The 23,077-nt window shown below is 35.6% G+C and overlaps 1 protein-coding gene across 4 annotated transcripts in view; it reads right to left on the bottom strand.

Moving 5' to 3' along the window:
* The window catches only part of THSD7A (thrombospondin type 1 domain containing 7A), a 269,424-nt gene that overhangs the window by 4,154 nt on the left and 242,193 nt on the right, over window positions 1-23,077 (bottom strand). For 3 of the 4 annotated variants that reach the window (XM_027723206.2, XM_027723207.2, XM_039388626.1), the window contains 12 exons: window positions 22,636-22,769; window positions 21,849-22,002; window positions 20,866-21,007; window positions 20,270-20,385; window positions 14,935-15,052; window positions 12,402-12,547; window positions 11,666-11,840; window positions 9,500-9,673; window positions 8,532-8,627; window positions 5,442-5,524; window positions 4,893-5,103; window positions 1,362-1,449 (listed from right to left, as the gene is read on the bottom strand). In XM_027723206.2, coding sequence (XP_027579007.1) covers window positions 1,362-1,449; window positions 4,893-5,103; window positions 5,442-5,524; window positions 8,532-8,627; window positions 9,500-9,673; window positions 11,666-11,840; window positions 12,402-12,547; window positions 14,935-15,052; window positions 20,270-20,385; window positions 20,866-21,007; window positions 21,849-22,002; window positions 22,636-22,769 — 1,637 coding nt within the window. The remainder of the gene's footprint in view (window positions 1-1,361; window positions 1,450-4,892; window positions 5,104-5,441; window positions 5,525-8,531; window positions 8,628-9,499; window positions 9,674-11,665; window positions 11,841-12,401; window positions 12,548-14,934; window positions 15,053-20,269; window positions 20,386-20,865; window positions 21,008-21,848; window positions 22,003-22,635; window positions 22,770-23,077) is intronic. The other variant, XM_039388627.1, reaches the window with a different exon arrangement.

Genomic DNA, 23,077 nt, shown 5'->3' with positions numbered 1-23,077 from the left:
ATAGAACAAGCAACTAATAACGTACAAAGACGGACTTCAGTCATAAACAAAAGATGAGCATGCTGATAATGCATTCGGTTGTTCATTTATAAAAGCTATAAGTCTAAAAGCTTCACTTGGATCTCTAATTATCTCTTTATCAAACCAAAGCAATATCTCATTGAAAGCTCAGTTGTACAGAAAGAAGCTGTTATGGTGCTGATGTGACTTGATAAAATTCTTGGCAGGTACTTCTGCAACATCAGTCAGGTTTCAGAAGAACTCAGAGCCTGCCATGCAACATTTGGTCATATATCAAAGCTGCAATCAGGTTCTTTTAAATTACGCTATTTGAATCTTAAACCTCTCTCAACAGATCAAGGGTTTCCACAGGAAAGTTCCAACTTTTGATTGATTTTATCTCATTATACTTGCTGGAATGACTAGAGTTGATTCTAGATATTATAATCAAACTGATCATAAATAGCAGGAATATGGCTGTTAGCCATAACATTCCTTGTCCAGCCTTGAATTAGATTATAATTCAGCAGTATTTCCAGCCCATTTGATATAGTTTTAAAAAATTACCAGGCCAAAGGAAAATGAATGTTTATGTATGTTTTAGTACTTGTCTTCTTTTAAAGTGTAATATAAGCATTTTTTTATATCAGGCCTGTGCATACTCAGTCTTGTCCAAAATCTTATCTCAGCTATGTCACTTAGGCTGCCCAAATGGGAAACTTTTATATCAAGCCAGTTGTTACAGTGACTTGCAGTGGCCACAGATTGCTACTAAAAAGCAAACAAACACAAAAACACCCTAAATGCCCAAATGCCTACTAATGCAGTACAGCCTGATGTATATGACCACACTTCCCTCACCTTTTACCTGCACAATCATTTCGATCAGAAATTCCAAAAAAGACCTAGAAAACTTCAGGGAGCACATTCACAAAAGTGACTTGTTAAAAAAAATATCATTTCATGTATGAAAAAGACAAGAAAATTTTCAGACTTTTTTGGTTGTGTATCTCTATGTCCTGTCAAATATAAAATCTGACTTGCCTGATTACTAGATTTCCTTCTTGCTATTCTCTTTCCATTTTGAGATACAGACAATTTAAAATTATTATGGACACTGTAACAGAGATAAACTGAGAAAAAGTAAAATGTACACTAAGCTACCCCTTATTTGTAAGTTCTTCTAACCTCAGGAGAGCATGTTATTATCCATCAACTAGAGTAAAAACAGAATTTACTAACCTGAGTCTGAACAAAAGGACATGGAAAATTAAACACTGCAGTTCCTACAGCAGCAGATGTAAACACTTGCATTACAGTCTGTGTGAGACTGTTTGTTTATAAATAATTAAAGAACTCACCAGGCTAGATAGATCATAGAAACAATAAAGATGAGTAAAACAAATGCACCAGCAGCTACACCATAAACCCAGGTCTTCAGCCTCCCATCTAAAAGGAATGAATGTTAGTCAGTAGTGTTTGAGTTAGTGTTGTTGAATTATTAGTTCTGATATAGCATAGAAATACTTTAATAATTCAAAATTAATGTATTCACTAAAAATTACAGATTAATAAGAGTAAATGCTGTTAAATAAGTGAGCAATGACTTCCCTCTGCACTTGTGCTCTGCTTTTCAACCAGTCTGGATAATTCAAATGTAGTTGAGATGTGGGACAGAGGCAGCAGGTGAGATATCCAGAAACTCATCCCCAGGGCCCGCTGGTAGTGAGCAATCCCTCAGTATCATTGCAGGGCAGTCCATCAGCCCAGGGCTCATATATGCTGTTAGCATCACTTTCCATTCTAGCTCCAGTAAATCAATCTGCCTGTTATTTTTACTCCTGTTTCTATTTACTTTTATGTTTTTAAATAATCCCAACATGCTTTATCTCATCCATACCTTAACTCTACATACACAACTTTCACTACAGCATAAAGTAATATTTTTTTAATATCTTTTCCCACCAAATGCAAGTTTTGTTATTATAAAACTACTTCTCACAGAATAAAAGTATACTAAAAAAGACAGTCCATGTTCATAGATAGAACAACTGTCTGTTGTTAATGAGGACTGTATTTATGTGCAGCCTGTGCAGTTTGTATTTTGAACATGACGTTCTTGCAGGCTGAGGTACACATAACACTCTCCTTCTTGCCTCAATCCTAGAAGCACCCAATTCTACCAGGAAAAATGATGTGACCTTGTCTGTGGGGTTTTGCTCTGACCCCAAATGAGCAAGTCAGAACTAAAAGTACGGGCATGCTCTTTGACTCATTACTTTTATATGACTCATTTTTCAAATTTCTACATGACTTTTTGAAAACATTGGTTTCCAGGATGTTAGCTAGCCTTGTTACATTTCCTTGACAATAAAAAAAATCCATTATAAATCTGAATTATTTCATTTACAAATGGCAAAAGTTTTATTTCATGAAGTTGTGTATATTTTCAATGTAAGCAAACACAGATAAAATTTTTCAGACCAAACCCTTACTGCTTCCTGATATCTCTCTAGAACAAAGAGACATCATCAATACAGTTTATATTTCTGCAATGTAATAATAAAAATTAGTCAGATGGAGTTTGCTCCATCACACAGCAGTGCTTTCTACTGCTCTGCAGTTAAGCTTTCTGGTCTCTAGCAATGCAAAACCTTGCAGTCATGTGGATAAGTTGTTCAAGACTAATCAATATCAAAACATTTTACCTTTGCTACGTTAATTAACCTAAAAAACATTATAACTGATGTAACTGAAATTAACTGATAAATTAAACAGTAGATTTGACCTGACATCATCATGGCTAGGCTTTGCGAATGAAGATCTGGGGATATTTGACCTGACATACTCTATGATATAATATCAATGAGAGAAATTCAGACTTCAGTACTGCTGAATAGGTTAGTTTGTTCTCTCCTTGCCTTATTTCCATTGGTAAATTTAAGGGTTTTCAGGTTGTTTTGGGTTGACTTGTTTTAAAATAGTAACATCTTGAAAAAAAGACTGGAAATATCTTGTCTTATTTAGTTTTGTCAAAGTAAGGAACTCTGTTAATGAGGTCATTCCTATTATGCAACTACTGGCATCTAACTCAGGCTTTCTGAATTCCCTCTGGACAGATTATTTCTAAGTATACAAGGGAATTGGCATCTCAAACTCATCTGTTTGTGGTAATACATCAGCACAGATAACTGAAGAGGATAGTTTTAATACTTTCCTTTCCGAAACTGCAATAAAATTTGTTGAAGACAGCGAAAGAACTATTTTAAATTTAGACTTAGAAACTGTAAGGAAAGGAATAATCATGCCAGAGTAAATGAAAACCTTTCCAATAGATATCCAATCCTGAAATTAAAATGATCCAGCGTAAATCTCATCTGAAGTGCAAAATGTTCACTTTCTTTCAAATTTGCTCATACCTTCACTGCATAAAGGATTAGTTCTATTGAATATGGTTGGGATTATCTGAACTGAGCTTTGTCTCCTTCCTAACTTGAATTACAGAAAAATTGGTGAGTTTTCATGGAATCTCTCAACTAGACTTTGCTCCAAACCCATGCCTGAGCTCACATGAGCATCCAAATTCCTAAACAGTTTAAGGCAACTCTCTGATATTTGCTTATTGTTGCCAATCTGGCTTCTACAGCCCACCCTCTGGCCTTTTCAGGTGCAGTCAGCTAGAATGAGTAAATCATAACATATTTGTTAAGATGCTGTTTTTTAAAGGAGGACCAGAAAAGTTTAATTTTCTTTTTATTTTTTTATTGTTGATTAAAGTACTTGGACTAAAGACCATTTTATTGCAGGTATCAAATATGTATCATAGTACAAATAACAGTAAATGCTAGCAGGACTAATGGGATCTAACATAAGTATTTCTAACTTCTAACCTGAATGTTATTTAATCTGCTTATTACAAGTATTGTGATAATTCTCAACTTGCAACATTTTATAGATTATGCATGTAAAGATAGTGGTTTCAATTCTGAGATTAAAAGCATTCAAAAACCTTTAGAAAGAAATGAACATTTTAAGACATAAGTGTGTTAGATTATTTAGTTCTATGTGATTTAAAAAACACTTAAGATGATAACCAATTTCTCTCTTCCATATAAATAACATTTTGGACAAGCAACATATATCTTTATGTGAAAGTATTTTGTTAATTAAAGTTTTATTTATCTCAATACTTAATAGCACTAAGAAATATTTACTGATATGTGATTACATGATAGACTATACAAAGTATTTTTTATGAAATAACTGACTTATATTTCATGCCACTCTTGCACATAAGTCCTTGCTCAGCTCTTACGAGCATTGTCCATTATAAAAGCAAATACTGCCTACAGAGACTTCAAGCATGTCTATGTTAAATGTCAATAATATGGTTAGATTTTGACTAAAATGAATTAGCTTAAATATGGATATGGCAGAAAAGCATTACCGTATCTATATGGATTATTTTCCTACAATTTATCCTATGGCTGTGGATTTCAAGCAGCCTTTACCCTTTGCAGTCACCAGATCTACCTTTTCATTCCTCTGTCAACAGCATTGTTTGTTAAGACACCTTAATTTAACATCCTGTCTTGCACCTTTGCAGCCAACTTGCTTCTAAAGTCACATTTCAAATAGCTTTTGTGAATTTTAACAGGTATAAGGGATTAAAAGGAAATCTTCTGCAATATAAGATTTCATTAAATATATTGATGGAGTAGTGAGAAGGCTAGGGGTTTACTTATCTCCCTTTGTTTTCAGTCAGAGTAGATTCCTGCCTTCTTAAATGAACACTTGAGGGTTTTTCTTTTCTTCCTTGGCATCACAAAAATATAAATGCCAGACCCTGAAGCAGTATTTAGCACTAAGAACTGCTCATTGCATGACTTCACCTGGCCCAAAAGGCTGTAGAAACCAGGTCCTTCCTCGTCCTGACTGGTTACTGGAGGGCTGGGTGGGATTCACAGCTCGACTGGTTTTCACATCTCCCTTTTTGTCCTCCATGGTGGGGATCACCACCACTGGGATGAGAGTGCACTGTTCGAGCGTGCCATCGGAGGACATAACTTCAGTGTATCCATCTTCACAACTGCATGTTCTAGTCTGTAGGGAACAAGTGTTTTACACTGTGTAGCAGAAAAATAAAGTTTTCTGTGAGCTACAAAGCATAACAAAAAGGATGACTGGAAGAGAAGACTCTTTTGATGAGTGCTAGCCTGGAGAGTAGCTCTTCGTATATTTTTATGCAAGTTCATACCATATCAACAGAGAGTATTTAACATTTAACTGAAAGACTGAAAATGGTGTGAGGTTGATTTTAACGAATCAATAACTAGTAAAATCTCCTAAAATACTTTTTGTTGGCACAATCTTTGTAATGCAGAAAGATGTGTGGGAAGCCCTCACGGGGGTGTTTTATGCTCCAATGCAGTAGCACATACCTCACTGCAGTAAGCGTGGGGATGGCTGCACGGTGGGTTACATGACCTGTCAGCATCTGGTTGGCGCATCACTAAACAGCCCCCTGTAGGACAGAAAATCATATTTTGACATGGTAATACCTCACCACTGATGAAATTACTGATGTCATTACTTGCTGCAGTATATAATGGATGTCAATTTTTTTGCTAATTTGAATTTGAGAGTCCTTCTCTTGTTCCAAGGTGAAGGGTAATTGGTATCAAGTATTTTCTTATAGGTAAAGTAAAAGGATACAGCAAATGTATTTGATTTCATGTGTATTTTAGAGAACTATTAATTGGCAATGGAGCCTTTTGCTTTCTGCTTTGTTCCTTTGGTGGATTGCTCAAAAAAAACAGTTTAAATGCTTTAAAACAGCTTTAAATGCTCAAGGGAATAGATTTGGCTCTCTAGGGCCTTCCTTATGACTCTCATATTAAAACTGTGGCCAAAATAGAAGTAAAAGCATATTTTTAATTTATGTCTTTGCCTGTTAAACTGAAAACAATTTACTCATCCTGCTTATGAAAGGATACCTGTTTTCTGTTGCTCCTCAGTGGTCACTTTTACACATGCTATAGCTTTGTCTTCATGAAGTGAGGCTTCATGTTAGTGTAAGATTTTTTTGAAAGGAAAGCAGTATTATCAGTAAAGGATGTACTGAATGTTACAATACTGATAATATAGTGGGTTTCAATCTTTTTCCTTTTTATACAGATCTAGTTCTCATTTCTGTAACTTTATGTACAGTGCAGTTATTGTTAGGGACCAATACACACAATCAGGCTTTCACTATCATTTCAGCCAGAATGTCTTTAAAATACGTTTAGAAACAGTCTGAATTTACCTGTGTTTCCTTTTGGCTAAACAGAAGAGGGATATGCATCACATAGTTTAAAATTTATACTGCTACAGGACAACTTATCTTTCATCTCTCACATTAGTAATATTTTTATACTGGTGTGATATGATAATGAAATCCTGATAGCTGAGGTTGGTCACAACCATAGCAGATGCAGTTAGATGTGGTTATGTAGATCCAAGTGTTAACAGGATGACCGATGAAGAACAATGAAAACCCTGCTGGTTACCCTAAGTTTTCCCCATCCCCAGAAAAGAAAATCATACATCCTAGCATACAAATCACATGCCTGTGGGAATCTATGCAATAAAATATCAGTCATCCAAGGAAGCTGCAGAAGGAAATCGCCCATGGGAAATAACACCTTCAAGTAAAAAAGAGCTATTCAGTACAGCAATATTATGCAAGTAAGTAAATAGATAAAGACCTTAAAATACCAACAGGACTCAAATTAATTCTTTGAGAATGTCTGAATTAAAATATATTATGTTAGAGACAAATGTGCAGCAATAAGGCAGACAAGAAACACAGTCATCAGAGATATGGGTTGATTCTAGATCACAGTAGGTAATCTCCATTTAAATCAATCATGTTCGAGCTCTTAAATACTGTAGTTTATACAAAACACTTTCAAAAAATGTACAATTGTAAATTAAAATCTGGTTCACTACTGTATATTTAATGTAGAGAAATTCTCACAGAACTTAAGTGCTGTGTCTGAAAACAACCAGAAACATATGAAAAATATAGTTTTGCATTGCACAGAGACTGGTGATTGCATGTTCTGGAATTTTCCACTATTCTTCATTTCAAACCAGAAAGTTACCACAACTTTAGGGCCACATACAAACAAAAATGTCTTCCAATGTCTTTGAAAGAAGTTATACAGTACAGGTCTGAGGTTTGTCAACCTAGGAGGTCCCACTATGAAAAATCTGTCATCAACACATATTCATACATTTGTCTTTCCTAGAATTTATCTCATGGCCATATTCAGTCACATCAGAACAAATTATTATTTTCATGTGACTGACTGTGATTTATGAATACATTTGGATTTTAACATCTCAGAGCCATAATCTCCAATATGCTATTTATTTTGAAATCCTAGAGGACCTTTCATAGATAATATCCTATATTAATCTCAATAAGAATTCTTACTTAAGAGTTTTACTTACCATACAAGCATCTTAGCTAAGCAGGAAGGAATCAAGATGCACAAATAATGCCTTGTTGCCTTTGCTGTGAACATGATGTGTTTTAATAGTCTAACAGCATAAGGTAATATTTGCAAGAAACTTTGAACTATTATTTCAACACTTTGTAAAGCTAATACAGATATTTTATTTCTACTGTTACAATAAACAGTAGTGGTGGATTCCAACATCAAGAAGTATTGTATTGGCAGTCCATGAATAACAGCTCCCCTCCTGTGACTGACCTGGCAGTGGCTGGCATTGAGGATGTGTTTACAATCTCTAGGATTCTTTTACTATCATCTGAGCTGATACAAAAACTATTTATAAAACAAATGCATAACTCTTAGCTTAAATGAATCCCTATTTCTGAAAAAAAAAATCCATATAAATAGACAGATATGAAGATTTTCTTCTGAGACCTCAGTTATTCTCTAATTCATGTTTTTTATGCTTTGGTTTGCAAAAAAATTCATTACATCCCGTAGCTGTCCACTGAAGTATCCTGATATAGATTTATGGCGTTAAAGTAAAGAAATAAACTTATATCAGCACATTTATTAAAATTTGATATTTTGTAATTTTAAGGAGATGTATCATATATGGATGACATTATCAAGTTTGCAACTTTCTCTGCCTTTGTATAGGCACTGAAATGACCTTTAATACATAAAAGTTCTATTTGTTGTAGGGCTAGAAATCTAAACCCCTAAATTTAGAAGTGCAAAGATGCCTATGGTAAAAAAAAAACAAACAACCATATATAATGTAAAATATTTCAGGTCCACTACAGAAGATAATATTTATATTTACTTTTAGCATTACTTGCTGCATAATTCTGGAAAAGAAACCACATCTCTTATATGCAAAAAGATGATGATTCAAATCAACATGTCAATTCTGACATCAGGAAGGGTTTTAGCAGATTTTTTTCTTTTTTTTCAATTTATTGGAAAATCACATTATCCACCTGTTTTCCAGGCTTTTTCTGTGTGTATAAAAAGAGTAGTTACCTGTGACGTTTAAACCATCTGACCTTTGGCACCACACGGTCCGAGAGGATCCCTTCCATGGGCTAGCCATCCATTTGTATTCATAACACTGGCCATCTACAGAGAGAAAATTTGTTTTTCAAGAAATTTGATGACGAGATCTTAGGCTACCACTGTTAGCAACCACACTTCATCAGTAGATCATTCTCATTCTGTGACCACACTCATTATAATTAACAGCTTGAACAGCTAAGTAGGGTCTTCCTCCTTCATCCAGCAACTTAGAAGACTGCACTGCATACATGGAAGCTCCAACATCTCCTGCACTTACTGGACACACACAGAATAGACCAGATGTGTCCTGGACACTAACTATAAAGGCTGTACACTCTGCTTTTTTAGTAACTCTGATGTACTTAATGGGTAAAAGAAGTGTTTCCGATAACCTCATAATGGTTGTGGCCCATGTGCTGTGCAAAACTCATTTAGGAGTCAGGTTTTTTTCTTGGTAACACTGAGCTTCAGTCAATGTTCCAGTGCTTGGTGAAGTGGCCAGGGCTGCACCTGGCTTCATGTCTCAACCTGGGATGAATCATGAAGTCCTAATTCCTTTTTGCCTGATCGGGCCTCTGAATGGACAAGAAATTTCTGTACAAGAAACTACTTTTCTTAGATACTTTGTCCACTACCAGTGGTAAGCATGCAATTAACAATTCAAAGGGTAAAGAGAAATCTAAATTTCGTTATGCATCAAAACTTAAAGATTTCTTTTTAAAATGTTATTAAGCAGATAAGGCAACTCTTTGTCCCATATCATAAAAAGAAATGTAATTATTAAAAAATGATAATTTTAAAGTGGTAACATATGATAGTTATCAAATCTGCACTTCCCTAAACTTGTGAACCATGAACAGAAAGAAAACAAAATTATTGTTGTTCTGTGGTTTTTTTCTTACAGGAGGAGGCCCTACGTATATTTTTTTACTTACCGTTGCATGGTCTTGTTTCTAAAGCCTGTTCTGGACAGAGATGTTGATTCTCTAATTCCTGAATGATCACTGCTCGAGATCGGACTTGTATTCCCCCAAAGCCGAGATCCTCACCATTAACACAGGTGAGCTGGCAAAGGCTCCATTCTGACCATTCTCTCAAGTAACAGTCCCCTGTCAAAGAGCAATTTTTATAAGATGAATGATCATTGTATGTGAAGAATTCTTAGCACTGAATACATCTTAGAAAAAAAATGCCCAAATCCGGTTTCTTAATTTTCCTTCTTTTTAGTTCCTTTCATTACTATTTTTAAATTTGACTTATAAGAAGATAATATTTTGACACTCTCCATAGGATCACTCTCTTTTTGAATTTTTAAACAATGCTCCACTCAATATCTGATTTTTTGTAAATTTTAAGGTATTGTATGCCCTATGCTAAATTTATATATCATTCTCTTGCAATTCTTCTTTGATCTTAGAAAGAGAAAACATTTTCTGGTATTAAAAAGATTAATTGTTGCTTATTCTCATGCAGAATTTCTCTAAACAGATGTAGAAGCAACTGCTGGAACATTCTTTGCAAGAAAGGGAAATGGGAACATGATTAAAATGTCTGCTTTGGCTATTTCATGTTACGATAATAGAGGTTTTTAGAATGTTATAGTGTAAAACCGAAAAATAAAATTTTACTAATTAGCATGAACAGCTAAAGAACATTTAAGGAAGATCTGAGGCACAACACAAAGGAACCATTTTTTTAAAACTGCAGTCAAAAATTGGACTAGACTATGCACAGACTCATAAATAAACCTCTTAGTTCTCATTATTTCAGTGAAAAAGCTATTAAAAATTCATGCTACCTTGCATTATACTGATGGCAGATATAATCAGCACTGTGTTGACCAGATGCCTGATTAATGAAGGAATTTTATTTGCCAACGTTAGGAAAGCATGCGAAGAAATGAATAATTGACGAACTGGTATATACATAATAGGAAAACAAGTAGTGATTTTTGGAAACATTAGCTGGAGCGTATCATTAGCACATCCCTACAGGGCAGTTATTCTTGCTGGCTAAATATGAGATCGGGGAAGAATACGTTCCTGCTCAGCAAAATTTTAAAAGCAAGCAGTAAGCAGCTATTTTTTTTAAATTTGACTAACATGAAAACATAACTACAAGCTTAATATTCTTCCAATTTTTATTTAAGAAGTAAAATATGTGAAAATCATGCATTTGGAATGCTATGTACAAAGCACTGATGGAAGCCTCTCCATTTTTGATTAATTTCTATTTATTGAGACAACTTTGCTTTCAGTCTAATCTGAAATGAACTGGAAAAAAAAATCTGAGAAGGAGGAGAATTTCAAGAGAATGAAAATAGGGTATGGGTATGAAATGATAGCTACATTAGAACTGAAGGAATTAATCACTTCTGAAGATACATCACTAATGATTACTGAACAACAGTAACATACTTCAGATTCTACAAGTAAGTGTTTGAAATGAACTGGAGGGGTTTTACTACAAAACTAAACAGCTGTTATGTGCTCTTAATACTGCTCAGTAGGAGGATCATGGACCTGATAATTCATAACAGCTCCTTTGGATTCAGTTCACAAAGGCAATGATAGTGCATGTCTCATCCAGAGAGTTAAACAGCTAAGAGGCACTCATGTTTTCTCAGAGATCAAAACAATAGCTTCATTTGGAATAGACCCTTCAAAGAAAAAAATAAGACCCCTTATCTTAGCTTCCTTAGACACCCATAAAATGCATCAAGTTCTTAGTCACTGGTAAAAGTATTAGTAAAGCTGTTAGGTGATCTAAGCACTTAAAACAAATATTTTGCTGCAAATCAACACTCTACAGAGTTAAATACAGTTTTTATTTAAAAAGATTTTGTGAAAAAATATATTCTTCTTAGGTACAATCTATGACTGAGACATCTTTTATAAAATTTAAAACGTGGTATTTTTCTAATTGATTTATTGTCATGAAGCCACTCCTGGAAAGTAACTCTATAGGCCATTTGATGGATGAATCCAATCAGTAAAGCACATGAAAAGATTTAATTGCCTGTGGCTAATGCTAGGCACTAATAACTGTAATGACACCCAACCAATCTTGAAAAGCAACATTTATTTGAATGGCTTTGTTACCTGGACAAGGGACAGTGCAGGTTTCCTCAAGTATCATCTTCTTATCACCGTCTATAATAGGCTCTATTTCTCCACAGAATTCCTCATCTACTACTTTACCAACATCTTCAAGGGATCCATCATAAACCACACAGGAAATGTTCCTCATTCGTGTTCCCTCTCCACATTGAGCATCCTATGGAAGGAGGACATATATGGATACTGGACAGAAAAAAGTGCCAAAAGACTAGATTTGACTTATGTGTCACTCTGTCTTCTATTATTTTTGCTTAACTACTTATTCATTCCAGTGAGGAGAAAAAAAGAAAAAAAAAAAGACATAGTTCAATACTTCTGAAACAAAAATTAAACAAACCCAACCAAAAATTTCTGGTGCCTGCTACCACTGTTTCTTAAAGTATGGAGCTATTTATGCCTTTGAATTGAAACCACAGCAGTATCTCAAGTGAAGATCTCTTCTAGTATATGGTTATATTTCTGCTAATATACTTTTACAATGGAAGTATTTAAATTATTAGCAAAAATGCTGCTTGGGTACTAAAGTTTACATTTATACTTTGAATATCTCTAGGATAGTGTTGTATCTGTTGAAAAATATGAACTCTAAGGAAAAAAAAATCTTTAGTTTTTGTATAAGAGAGGTGGAAGCAAATTGTTTACAGCATTGTGAAGGAGGTATCTGGGTATATCCCAAATATGCGAGGTCCATAACTTCGAAGTCCCATATGGCTTTTACCTCTACTTTGCATGGAGACCATTGACCATATTGCCATCGATAACAAGGTTTTACTGGACAGGGTTTGAACTGCTCCATCTGAGAGGGACAAGGTCTCCCATCACCCTGAAATGGCTGATTTATGGTCCTTCTTCTGATCATTCTTCCTGTAAACAAGAAACAACAATATAACTAACAACGGAGTGGTTAGACTGATTCATTCCTCAAGATGGTTCTATTTTGCTGAAAAGTGTAGTATTTGAGTAAAGTCATTTTTTCCACATTTGAAAAAATTGAATTGTAAAACAGATCTGTTGGCTCTTGTCTGTTGTGTGGATTCATATTTTCCAAGACAGACACTTTATTGTTTGTTTGTACTGCAAGTGCAGGAGGATGTCTAATTAGGATTGCTCCTGTAACAGCAAACAAAAGCAGTAATTTCATAGTTCAGAAGCCTGCAGAAAAATATTCTTTCTCAAAGTGACAATATGTTTGTAGCATTTCACTGGAGATTCCTGCTCCTCATCTGGAGTTTTCTGCTATAAGAGACCAACATTTTCTGTTCTTCCCTGAGTTAACACAGAAACATGTGTTCCATAATTGTCCGATTCCAGCAAATTGGAACAGCTTGCAACCTTGCATGACTGACTGTCTCGATAATGTGACATGCAGATTTTGCAAGAGATGGAGGATTCTTCACTCAGGACCAAAGAAAATTAAAATACAGGAGGCTCATCTGACATTAATCTTCTCTTCAGCCATGAGTAGTAGTCAGCTTCACTGAGATACAGGTTTTAATTCAAATACTTATATAAATTGAAAGTGGAAGACATTTTTATCCTTTCAGCAACTCTTGCTTCCTTCATCTTGCAGTGGATATTAGACCATTATGCTTCATTACAGAGACATCATGTGATATAACCAAAAATTTTCTTCTGTGTCTGAAGTAGTAGCCAAGCGGTTGTTCTAGAGTTATCACCTTACAAGGGTTTCCACAAAGCCAACACAGCTGTAGTATTTTAATCTATATATAAATATGAGTCAAGTCTGAAAAAATTTGTAATTTGTATAAAATTTTAAATTTGTATAGTAAGGCTTATCATAAACTAAGGCATTACACAGGTTTACCTACATAACACCTGATGTTAGTTCACCAAAGAATTAATCTTTAATCCTACATTTCAGTCTCATGCATTTGGAATTGAGTACCCTAATGATAATGACACGAATCTTTTGCTGAGAGCAAGCTACACAAGCTATGATGCAGAAGCAGAACTATATAAATCTCCCAGACAGCTGTGTTCACTGCAGACAGCTAGAAAGATGTTTGTGAAGCAGAGCCTCATCATTCTTGAATTCACAGCTGCTCCAACTGAGATGTCATGGGAGAAAAAAGATTTTCTTGAAAAGTACTTCAGAAAAACCTCCAAAGAACAGCAAAGAGCAGAATTCTTCCTTAACTTTATGGGTATTTAAATGGGTGCACAAAAGCAGTTCAGCTCTGTGGTCATTGCTTTTATTACATGGTTATTACTTATTGAAAAAGACCAGTTACTTCCAACTTCTTGCACAATAGGAAAATTACAGCTTGAAGGCTTACATGTGAGGCTGTCACGATCTGTTAAAAACATTGAAAATTTGAAAGTTGTTCTACATTACTATTTAAAATAAATGTTCTAACTTCCACAAACAAATTCTATACTTGGAAAGTACAGGGATTTCAGATAGTGACCCACCTTCACATTTTGAAAAAGCACAGCAACAATAATTCTCATTCAGAAAAATATCAGGTCAGTTTAGGTTTTGTATGTAGGGCAAAGCTTGTAAAGGAAAATCTGGTAACATATTTAAGTATTCAGTGGAGCTGTTAGTTCAATTCTCACTCTATAAAGATTACTTTGAATACAGAAGTGTAGATTATTTGAATACGGAAGTCACACTGCGAGAGAACCTCCAAGAACTTATTTTGAGACATTTCAGAGCAAATAATTAACAAGAGTTTCCCATAACTAGAATGTGCCTTTGATTTCTGTTCTGACATATATTTGATTTTAAAAAACTTAGATAGTAGACAGCAACATTTTGGAAAAGAAACAAATTAGTGCAATTACAGTGAAAGTAACTTGTGCCTTCATACTTGCTCTGTATTTAAAACTATAGAATTCTGCAGTAAGTTCATTAGTTTTAATCATTGTGCACTTCTACAATTTTAGTTGTTCTAAACTCATCACTAATAATGAAACTTAAGAGAAAATCCCTCTCTCCTTTTCCTCCCCCCACCAGCTGAAAAATAAATATTAACATCAATGTTTATTTTTGTCTCAATATATCATTCCTCATATCTCACTTTGTTCCCATACCAAATTTTCATTATCTTCAGTGAGTAAAGTCTCATTCAAGCATATTATTTCCATGAATAAGACTGATTTAGATCTCTGTCACTCTCCTTAGCTAGCTACACTTTATAGTTCTGCAAAAAGAGGTGTTATTGCTTTTATTAATGAAAAAAGCCCAAGAGTTCAGTCTTTAAAATATGCCAAAGGTACGTACTGACCTGTAAGGCCACATGTTTGAGAGCACTCAGACCAAGGGGACCAGTCAGAGAGCTGACAGTTCACAGGACATTCCACCACACAGGACATATTCATTTGCCACGTCTTTTCCAAACCAAGCTAAAAAAAAATGTTGAAGTCAGTACATAACTCCAGGCCTCTCTGTCATCAGTGCAGTGTGATGCATTTGGACATGGTGAATCTGAGATAACTAAAGCTTTATGCAAGCATGAAGTCATTACTAAATAAAAAGTAAAGCAATTAGGACATCAAAAATCTCACTTCAAGGCCATCCTAATGCATATGCTGATGTTTAAATACATGCTTAAATCCTATTTTCATCAATCATTTTCTAAACTAGAACCTGTAAATGGAGGGCTTCAGCTCACAGTATTACTTTTTGCAAGGTAAAGGCCAAAGTAATTTTACAAAGTATCAATGAAGTATTTTGAAATGGGAATGTAAAAATATCAACAGCTATTCATAACCGAATTGAAGTGATGCTAGGAGCCAGGTTCAAAACTACCAAAAGGAGGAAAATGAACATGTACTGGACAGTCAGTTTATTTATCTGAAGATGCTGCAGATGCTAAAAGTTTACGGGAGCTCAAGTGAGACTGAACAAGTTAATGAAAGAGAAATCTGAAGGTTTAAATAGACAGAAACTCCATCAGGCAAATGCAGTGCAAGAGCTGAAAAGTGGTGGAGGTTGCAAAAGTAGTAGATGGAAACTCATGGATGTCTGTCCTTCTTATTCTTCCTCAGGCATCTGCTTATGCTGTCTTGTTTTTTTCCATCTTGTGCATGATATATATCATGCTATCCATGCAAAAATATTGACATGACATCGACAATGATATGGTCCAAAAAGAAAAAAATAAATATAGCTTTGTATGTTTTCCTGAAAAGCTCTGCAAATAGTCTCATTATAGAGTCCTCTAACATTCATAAAGTAAAAGCTGCAATTGCTGGAGGAGTATTTGAGAAGGGGACAGACAAAATAATCAGACTCACATGTTTTCCCAAAAACATATTCTCTACTCAGTTCTTCCCTGAGTTGGATTCAGCCTAACGATAACAAATGATGGAAATCCCCTCCCTCCCAAGGAAAAAAGAGTTTTATGATCATGCTTGGGACATGGAACAATGGTTACATGGTCCTTCGGCCTAATGAGTTGGTCTCAGAATGAGTTAAAAGGATAGGTCAGGGTGTATGATATAAAATGTGAAAGAAAATCAATCCTGCCCATAGGAACAGATCTACATAGCTTTCCAGCATAAAAGACTGTCCTCTTTGTTGGACCTCACCAGTGGACCTTGGTCATCATTGAGGCCTTTCAGAATCCCAGGAGGTTGTGAATATCTTTAACTAGATAAAATCCCCACATAGTTTAAAAAAAAAAAAACAAACAAAACAAACTAGACATTTCAAAACCCATTAATTTTAATGACTGGAAAGGTTAATGACATAAAATCAGCAGTTAAGACTTTAAAAGGGAAATAAAACCACTATTTCCTACTAAACACAAGAATAGAGCAATAATTAGGCACAACATTAACGTGTTCTCCATAAATAAACTACCACAAAGTACTGAAAATGTCTCCTCCTGATGGACTCACCACGTTTTAAATTTGCATTTGCAATACCATTTATTGAGACAAATGAGGTTTTAGATCTCTGTTCTGTTTCATACATCAAAAAATGAGTTCTTGGCTTTTCTCAGTGGTTCAGTATAGCCTTGATTATATAGCTATTGCATACAGGAAACACCTGAAACCTTTGGATAATCTGGAATTCAGATGATTAGAAAACTAGAGAACCCTCTTTGAAGTCCTTATTTGGGTCAAATCTTCTGAGCAAAGGCTTTAAAGCCTGATGATTTGATTCCTGCCAATTATAGAAACACGACTGCTCTCCCTTGAGACTGGCCTTCTCAGCTGGACTTTGTCAGCTCAAGAGGGAAAAGCCCAAGAGAGATATTAACAATGAAGAGGAGAAAGCTGAAGTCCAGATTACCCACGGTGACCTTCTTGCGTGTCTTAGATAGTCAAGTGCTGTTTAAATAGATCTTGGGAGCAATTGACAGGCTGCAATTGATAGTAATCACATATTCTTTTCTAATTCCTCTCCTTCCTTTAGTTTATGAACAACAATTCACCTTGAAGATCTTAGAAAAGATTTTAAAAGTATCCAGTAGCCCCCTTACCTGAAAGCCTCTGTTCTGGATGAGCTGTGGTTTCTGACTTGACAATTGTAAGTACTGAAAGATAACCCTGAGCACCCTGTGCTCCTGGTCACACATGCCAGGGGCAGCAGGCTGCCAGACCAGCATGCTCTTTAAACCCTGTGATCCACAAAAAGTACCTGCATGTGTTTATAAGAATGTTTGGCAGCACAGATTAACCCACGCTGCCAGAGGTTAATCACGTAATCTGACAAGCAGACTATTTACCAATAAAACCCAAAAGTCTGCTTTAATGCAAACAAAACTGCTGGTTTCTAGGTTTCTCTCATCTTTAATTGAGGGTAAATGAATGAAAACAAGTCTATAAAGGAATATGACCAGGAACAACTTGCTTTTGGTGATCTGATTTTCAAATACTCAAGGAGGAGAAAAGTCAAGCTCATGCGAGGTGCTAATTTTGTAGAGTTAGAGAGCAAGTAATCCAGTATTACTGTGCCTTGGGAATGTGAAGAGAACTACATTAACATAACCAGGACTTGGAAATAAGCTCTAGAAATTGATTTATCTTGGCAGTAATCAGGATGACTGGCTACTTTTTTTAGCTGATTGACTGAAACAAACAATATGGATGCGTAAAGAAACCAGAACACAGGGGCTCAGAAGGAATGTTAGTATTTAACTACACTGATGCTCGTACCTAAAGATGGTGATGGACAAAAGTCAGCAAGAAGGGGCTTTCTATTAGTTCTAACCTTTTATTAGTTTCTTGAACCTTCTATTATATAGAAACTCAGATATCACATGTCCTAATTTCTCATGTCCCATCATGTAAAATCATGCGACTTAATTTCTTAGGGATCAGAGTAGGTTTATTTATTCCGATCTCTCTACTTTGCACGTAGTAGTAAGAAACATAATTCAGTAAATGTCTTTACAAATAAATTAAAGAAACATTTTGTTTTATTTATACATCCAGTATAAAGTTTTATGATGGCCCAGGCAAATTCCATTAGCTAGGTCATTACAAACTTATTTCATATTTCTCCTATTCATCAACTTTTCCAACCTTATTTTGAACTTCACTTAATCTTTCTGCACTGCCCTTTTAGTGCAAAACTACAGCAAAAATCCCAACCCTGAAGGATCATTAGCAAGAAGTACACAGTATGTATTCACACTTTGATAATTTCTTGAATAGTCTCCTCTCATGACCTGGAATGAGGTTGTTGGCTTTCAATGTTGGCTTTCACATCTTCACAGTGAAGGGTCTGTTAGATCTGAACAGCTTGGCTTTCTTGTTAATCAGGTTAACAGGTTTTACTCTTAAGTTATTGGATCAGCCTTTGACCTTGTTGTACCACTGCTTACACATCCATAATTCAACAAAGAGTCTTAATGGCATGACTGGGGAGTGGATCAGAGCTTTCTACAAGAAGATATATCTCTGTATGATTTAGCAAATCAAAAGGGCAAGTAAGAATTTCTCTGAGTAATAAAGTTTCATTTCTTAAAGGCAGGAAAGCTCCTGAGGTTTTCTGAAATGAGATTTTAGTGTAAAAGGTACTCATTTGTTCTAAATGTTGCTTCAAATCTTTGGTTAACAAGAAGAATAATTTCTTGGTTTATGGTAGAAGTATTATATTTCCCCTTAAAATCTAATAAATCATATTTTCCTATTGAAATATTTATGTGGATGGATATTTTATATCATGTCTTGGTATTAATTAATCAATAGCGCTGTCTCTTAGAAATAACCTGACAGACATTTTTTCTTCTTTTAACATATTAAAACATTAACAGAATGCATTAATGCAGTGCCTTATTAACTTCACAGCAACTTGCTGGTAGACAGTCAGATCCTGTGTTTTTTCTTGAGACATAATTTTTGCAGATTCTCCATTCCTGGAAGTGTTCCACTCCAGGTTGGATGGGGCTCTGAGCAACCTGGTCTAGTGGAAGGTGACCCTGCCCATGAAAGGGGTGTTGGAACTAGATGATCTTTAAGGTCCCTTCCAACCGAAAACATTTTATGATTCTATGAAATTATTAGATTTGATTATAAACCCAAGAGCTATGTGTGAAGGAGGAACATGGGACAGAAGTAGAGTGTCAGCCTCAGCTGAAACCTCCTGCCTTTGCTAAGAACTTAGAGATTCAGGAATCCAGGATGTCAGAAGGGATTGGAGAAACTTAAGTAGGTCAGATACACCACTACAAAACGATAGTCCAAAGTAAATGATGAGTCTCCTGATTCCCTCCACTTCTGATGAGACTGTTTCTATGGGTGCATCCTGAAGAGCAGCTACTAGTCAGAAGGATCACACAGAAAAACTGTTGGTGCCAAAGCCACTGTGGAAGCCACTCCCCCTTTGTCCCCCATTTCAACTGATTTTGTTTCTGATGTCATGGTGATGGGGGAATGGCAGTTGAAACAAGTGTAGTTACTTTCCATCAAAAGTGCATGCAGGATTGCCCTTAATGCCCTTAATTTGTGTTGTCTTCTTGTTTTCCTACATACTACTATATCCATGCAATTGAAAATATTAAGACCAACAAACAAATGTCAGGAAGAGAGTGTTGTTGAATTTGAGGTTAGTTTGAACGTTTGCAAAATGGCTCTTTCAAAATTTAAGATCTGCTAGTTAGTTCTCCATATATGCTCCTACTTAATATTACATTCATGCCGCACATTTTTTCACGCTAGCCTGGGTATCTTTTCCATCGCACAGCTGGATACAAGAAGTTAGCATTCAGCCCAGCTGCAGAATGGCACATGAGAAATATTTTTTACAACACATTGAGTAAATGATTGATACTGGCAGGTGTCCAAGGTTCCATGCAGAAATTGTATCAAATTAGAATTAGGATTAGTATTCTGACTAAGATTTATTACATATATTTTATTTTATTAATTATTGTTTCTAAGTAATTTCCTTCAGGACAAAATAATTAGCATATGTTCATGGAGGCACTTAAAAGTAACCAAAGGAAATTATATAAAAATCACTGCTGATGGATCAGTTCATTTCAGAGGTACTTAACAATCCACGAATAGTGTTGCAAAACATCTGGTGAAAATGTCACACAGCTCAGTTTGCTCAGTATTAATTAGCACCATTAGAAGGGAGCTTAGTCACAGGTACCCACTCACCTCTTCACAGTACTTCAGGTCAACTGACTTGCCATCACTGCGAACACAATCAAGCATCCGAGTTTTGATACCATTACCACAGACAGCCTTCTCGCTGAGCTGACATGTGCTCCAGTCTGGAAAAGATTAATTCATTACCATAGCAGACTTTCAGACAGAATTCTTAATGATCCAGTCTCCTATCTAATTCTAACTCCAATGGCTTAAAAATAATCCTCACAAGCAACTTTTATACATGCAAAGGCCCATGGAGCCCAGCTGCTATACCTTTTTGGAAACAGTGACTTTTACTGCAAATAGTCAGTGCCATGGAGCTTTGCTGAAAAGTTCTTATTTGGTTTCATCTGCATGGATTTTGAGTAAATCCCCAAATTACAGGAGAAATAAATTTCTTGGACTTACAGCATACCCATTTCACCTAAACTGCAAAGCCTCCATTTAATATTTTATGTAGATCAAATAACCTGAATCAGTTTTCAGTACAAGTTCCACAACTCCCTCTGGATAAGAACAGAAAGCTAAAAAATCCATCCTGTAAGGTGAATGGAAGTGAACTGTAGTCCCAGGCTGTCACTAGAGCATAACACCACAAATACCTGTCACATTGTAGTCATAGTGGTAGCAGTTCTTGTTCAAAGTGCAGGCTTCTGCCTCAGTGGCAGCAGGGCAAGGCTTTCCATCATCTGGTTGTCTCAGGGATTCAGCTGACCTTTCACGAACACTACTTCCATTGCATGGCTTAAAAGGGAGATTGGAAACAGCTTTGATATTTTGGCACCCTGATACCTTTTTATGAAGCCGTTACAACAACCTTTCAAGTAATCCCTTCACAAAACACAAGTGTCATATAACAGGTTCATGCTTCTGTGTAAGAGAAACCCTTTTCTTTTATTTCAGAGGGAATTTAGTCTGCCCTTTCACCTTGGTACCACCCAAGGTGAAATATCCTTTAACTTGTTAACACCTCTCTATTTTCCTAATTAGTGCATGTTTCAGTACTAGTGCTTTGGAACTATTTCACTCATAACTGGATATTGAGAGGCTCACTTGCCAAATGTTATAATGTAGTGCACCAGAGCATCAATACTCAGAGGTCCTGAAACACTTTTTTTTTTTTGGCTTTTTTTTTTGACATTTCTTTTTGAAATTGAAGTCAGGAACAGGAAAAAAGACCCCAAATTACCTTTCTATGTTCAGTCTTGATCTACAGACTTCACTCGTTATCAGATAGTGACATTTTTAGTACAGCAACTGTGCCATGATGAAAAGGCTCAGACTTAGGCTCAAAGACAGATTCCCAAGCCACTATCAAAGCTATTCCACTACACAGAAGGCACCCCTCACTAAGGAGTGACCACTGGGGCATTATAGTCTGTGTTTTGGAGTAATTTCACTTAATGAAAAATACTGGTACACTTTATTTGCAGCCAATAATCAACAATCCTTAAGATGACATTATATATAGATATTTGCAGGTGTAATCACTGCTCATTTCAGCATCTTTGCACAATACATCTGGTATAAATTTTTAAAGCATCCTCCTAAAGCTATAAATGGGACACTTCAGTATACTTCTTACCAAAGAACATTGAGACCATGATCCCCATTCAGACATAACACAGTCCTCGGGACATGGCAATGTGCATTTTCTAGCACCAAGTGGCATCTCTTCAGGATCACACAGATAGTCCTCTACAGTGTCAGAAGGACCATCCACAGTGTTTAACATGCACCTGGAAAAAAGAACTGCACATAAACTGCATTTGTCGTGGATTTTGTACAGTAACAGCATTCTACAGTATTTTGAAACATTTTAACATTTTGTCAGCACATAACAACCCTAAGTACTGATCTATGAATATCCAAGAGTCAAAAATAATCCTTGTTTTTACAGATAATAGCCACATAATATAGACAGTCCCTATCGGTAATTTGCTGAGAGCTTCTGGGCAAGTGATTTGCTTGACATTAGCTTACCTCTAAGCCGGAACAAGGTAAATCATTTATAGTTTAGATATATTTTCTGTATAATTCATCTGATAATTTTAAATCCAGAATTATTAACACTTTAAAAATTTATATTCTTAGTATTAATCCCTAATTCCCACAGATGCTATTTACCAATTACCAATAGATTAAATTAGGAATCAAGGTAATCCATAGTCAGTACATAGAGTCATATTGCACTCAGTGAAATTAATCTGATTTATATCAGGCAGGATTCAGGTGCGGTACATTATGGTTGGACTCAACGCAGTACATTACACAGAATTACATCAAATTAAATACAGCCATAACTGAAAGTGAAGGTTCTCTAAAGGAGAGGACCTTTGAAGGAGGTTGAAGGAGGAACAACACTGTTTTACCTGACTTTCCTTGTCTGAACACCTTCTCCACAATTCTCTTTTAAGTCCACATTGGTCACTTTGCAGACGCTCCAAGGCTCAGTAACCCATATGTATTGGCTGCAGTCACTGTGGCAGGGGACTACCTCATACACCTGGCATCCACATTCAGTGTCAGTTTTGTTGCACACAAGTAAAATAAACATGCAAAAAAAGGTTTATGCTCTTTTTGGTAAGAATGACAAATATAAACTTGCTGAATTACGGGACATAGTAATAGTACAGATTAAACATTTGATAGAAAACTACCAAATAACAAAAAGAAAAAAAGCTATCTAATGACGAATTCCCTGGTTTTCTCTGCCACTAAGCCCATGCTGTGCCATTTTCACCAAAAACATGAACACAACTAACATAAAGTCTGTAACTAGGCTAGCTCATGAGCATACCTTTTTGGAAAAAT

Source organism: Pipra filicauda, unplaced genomic scaffold (assembly GCF_003945595.2).
Source record: "Pipra filicauda isolate LSUMZ 115617 unplaced genomic scaffold, ASM394559v2 scaffold66_size7647185_pilon, whole genome shotgun sequence".
NCBI classification, from domain to species: Eukaryota; Metazoa; Chordata; class Aves; order Passeriformes; family Pipridae; genus Pipra; species Pipra filicauda.
The sequence above is the reverse complement of the archived record's forward strand: the minus strand, read 5'-3'. Positions and strand labels throughout refer to the sequence as shown.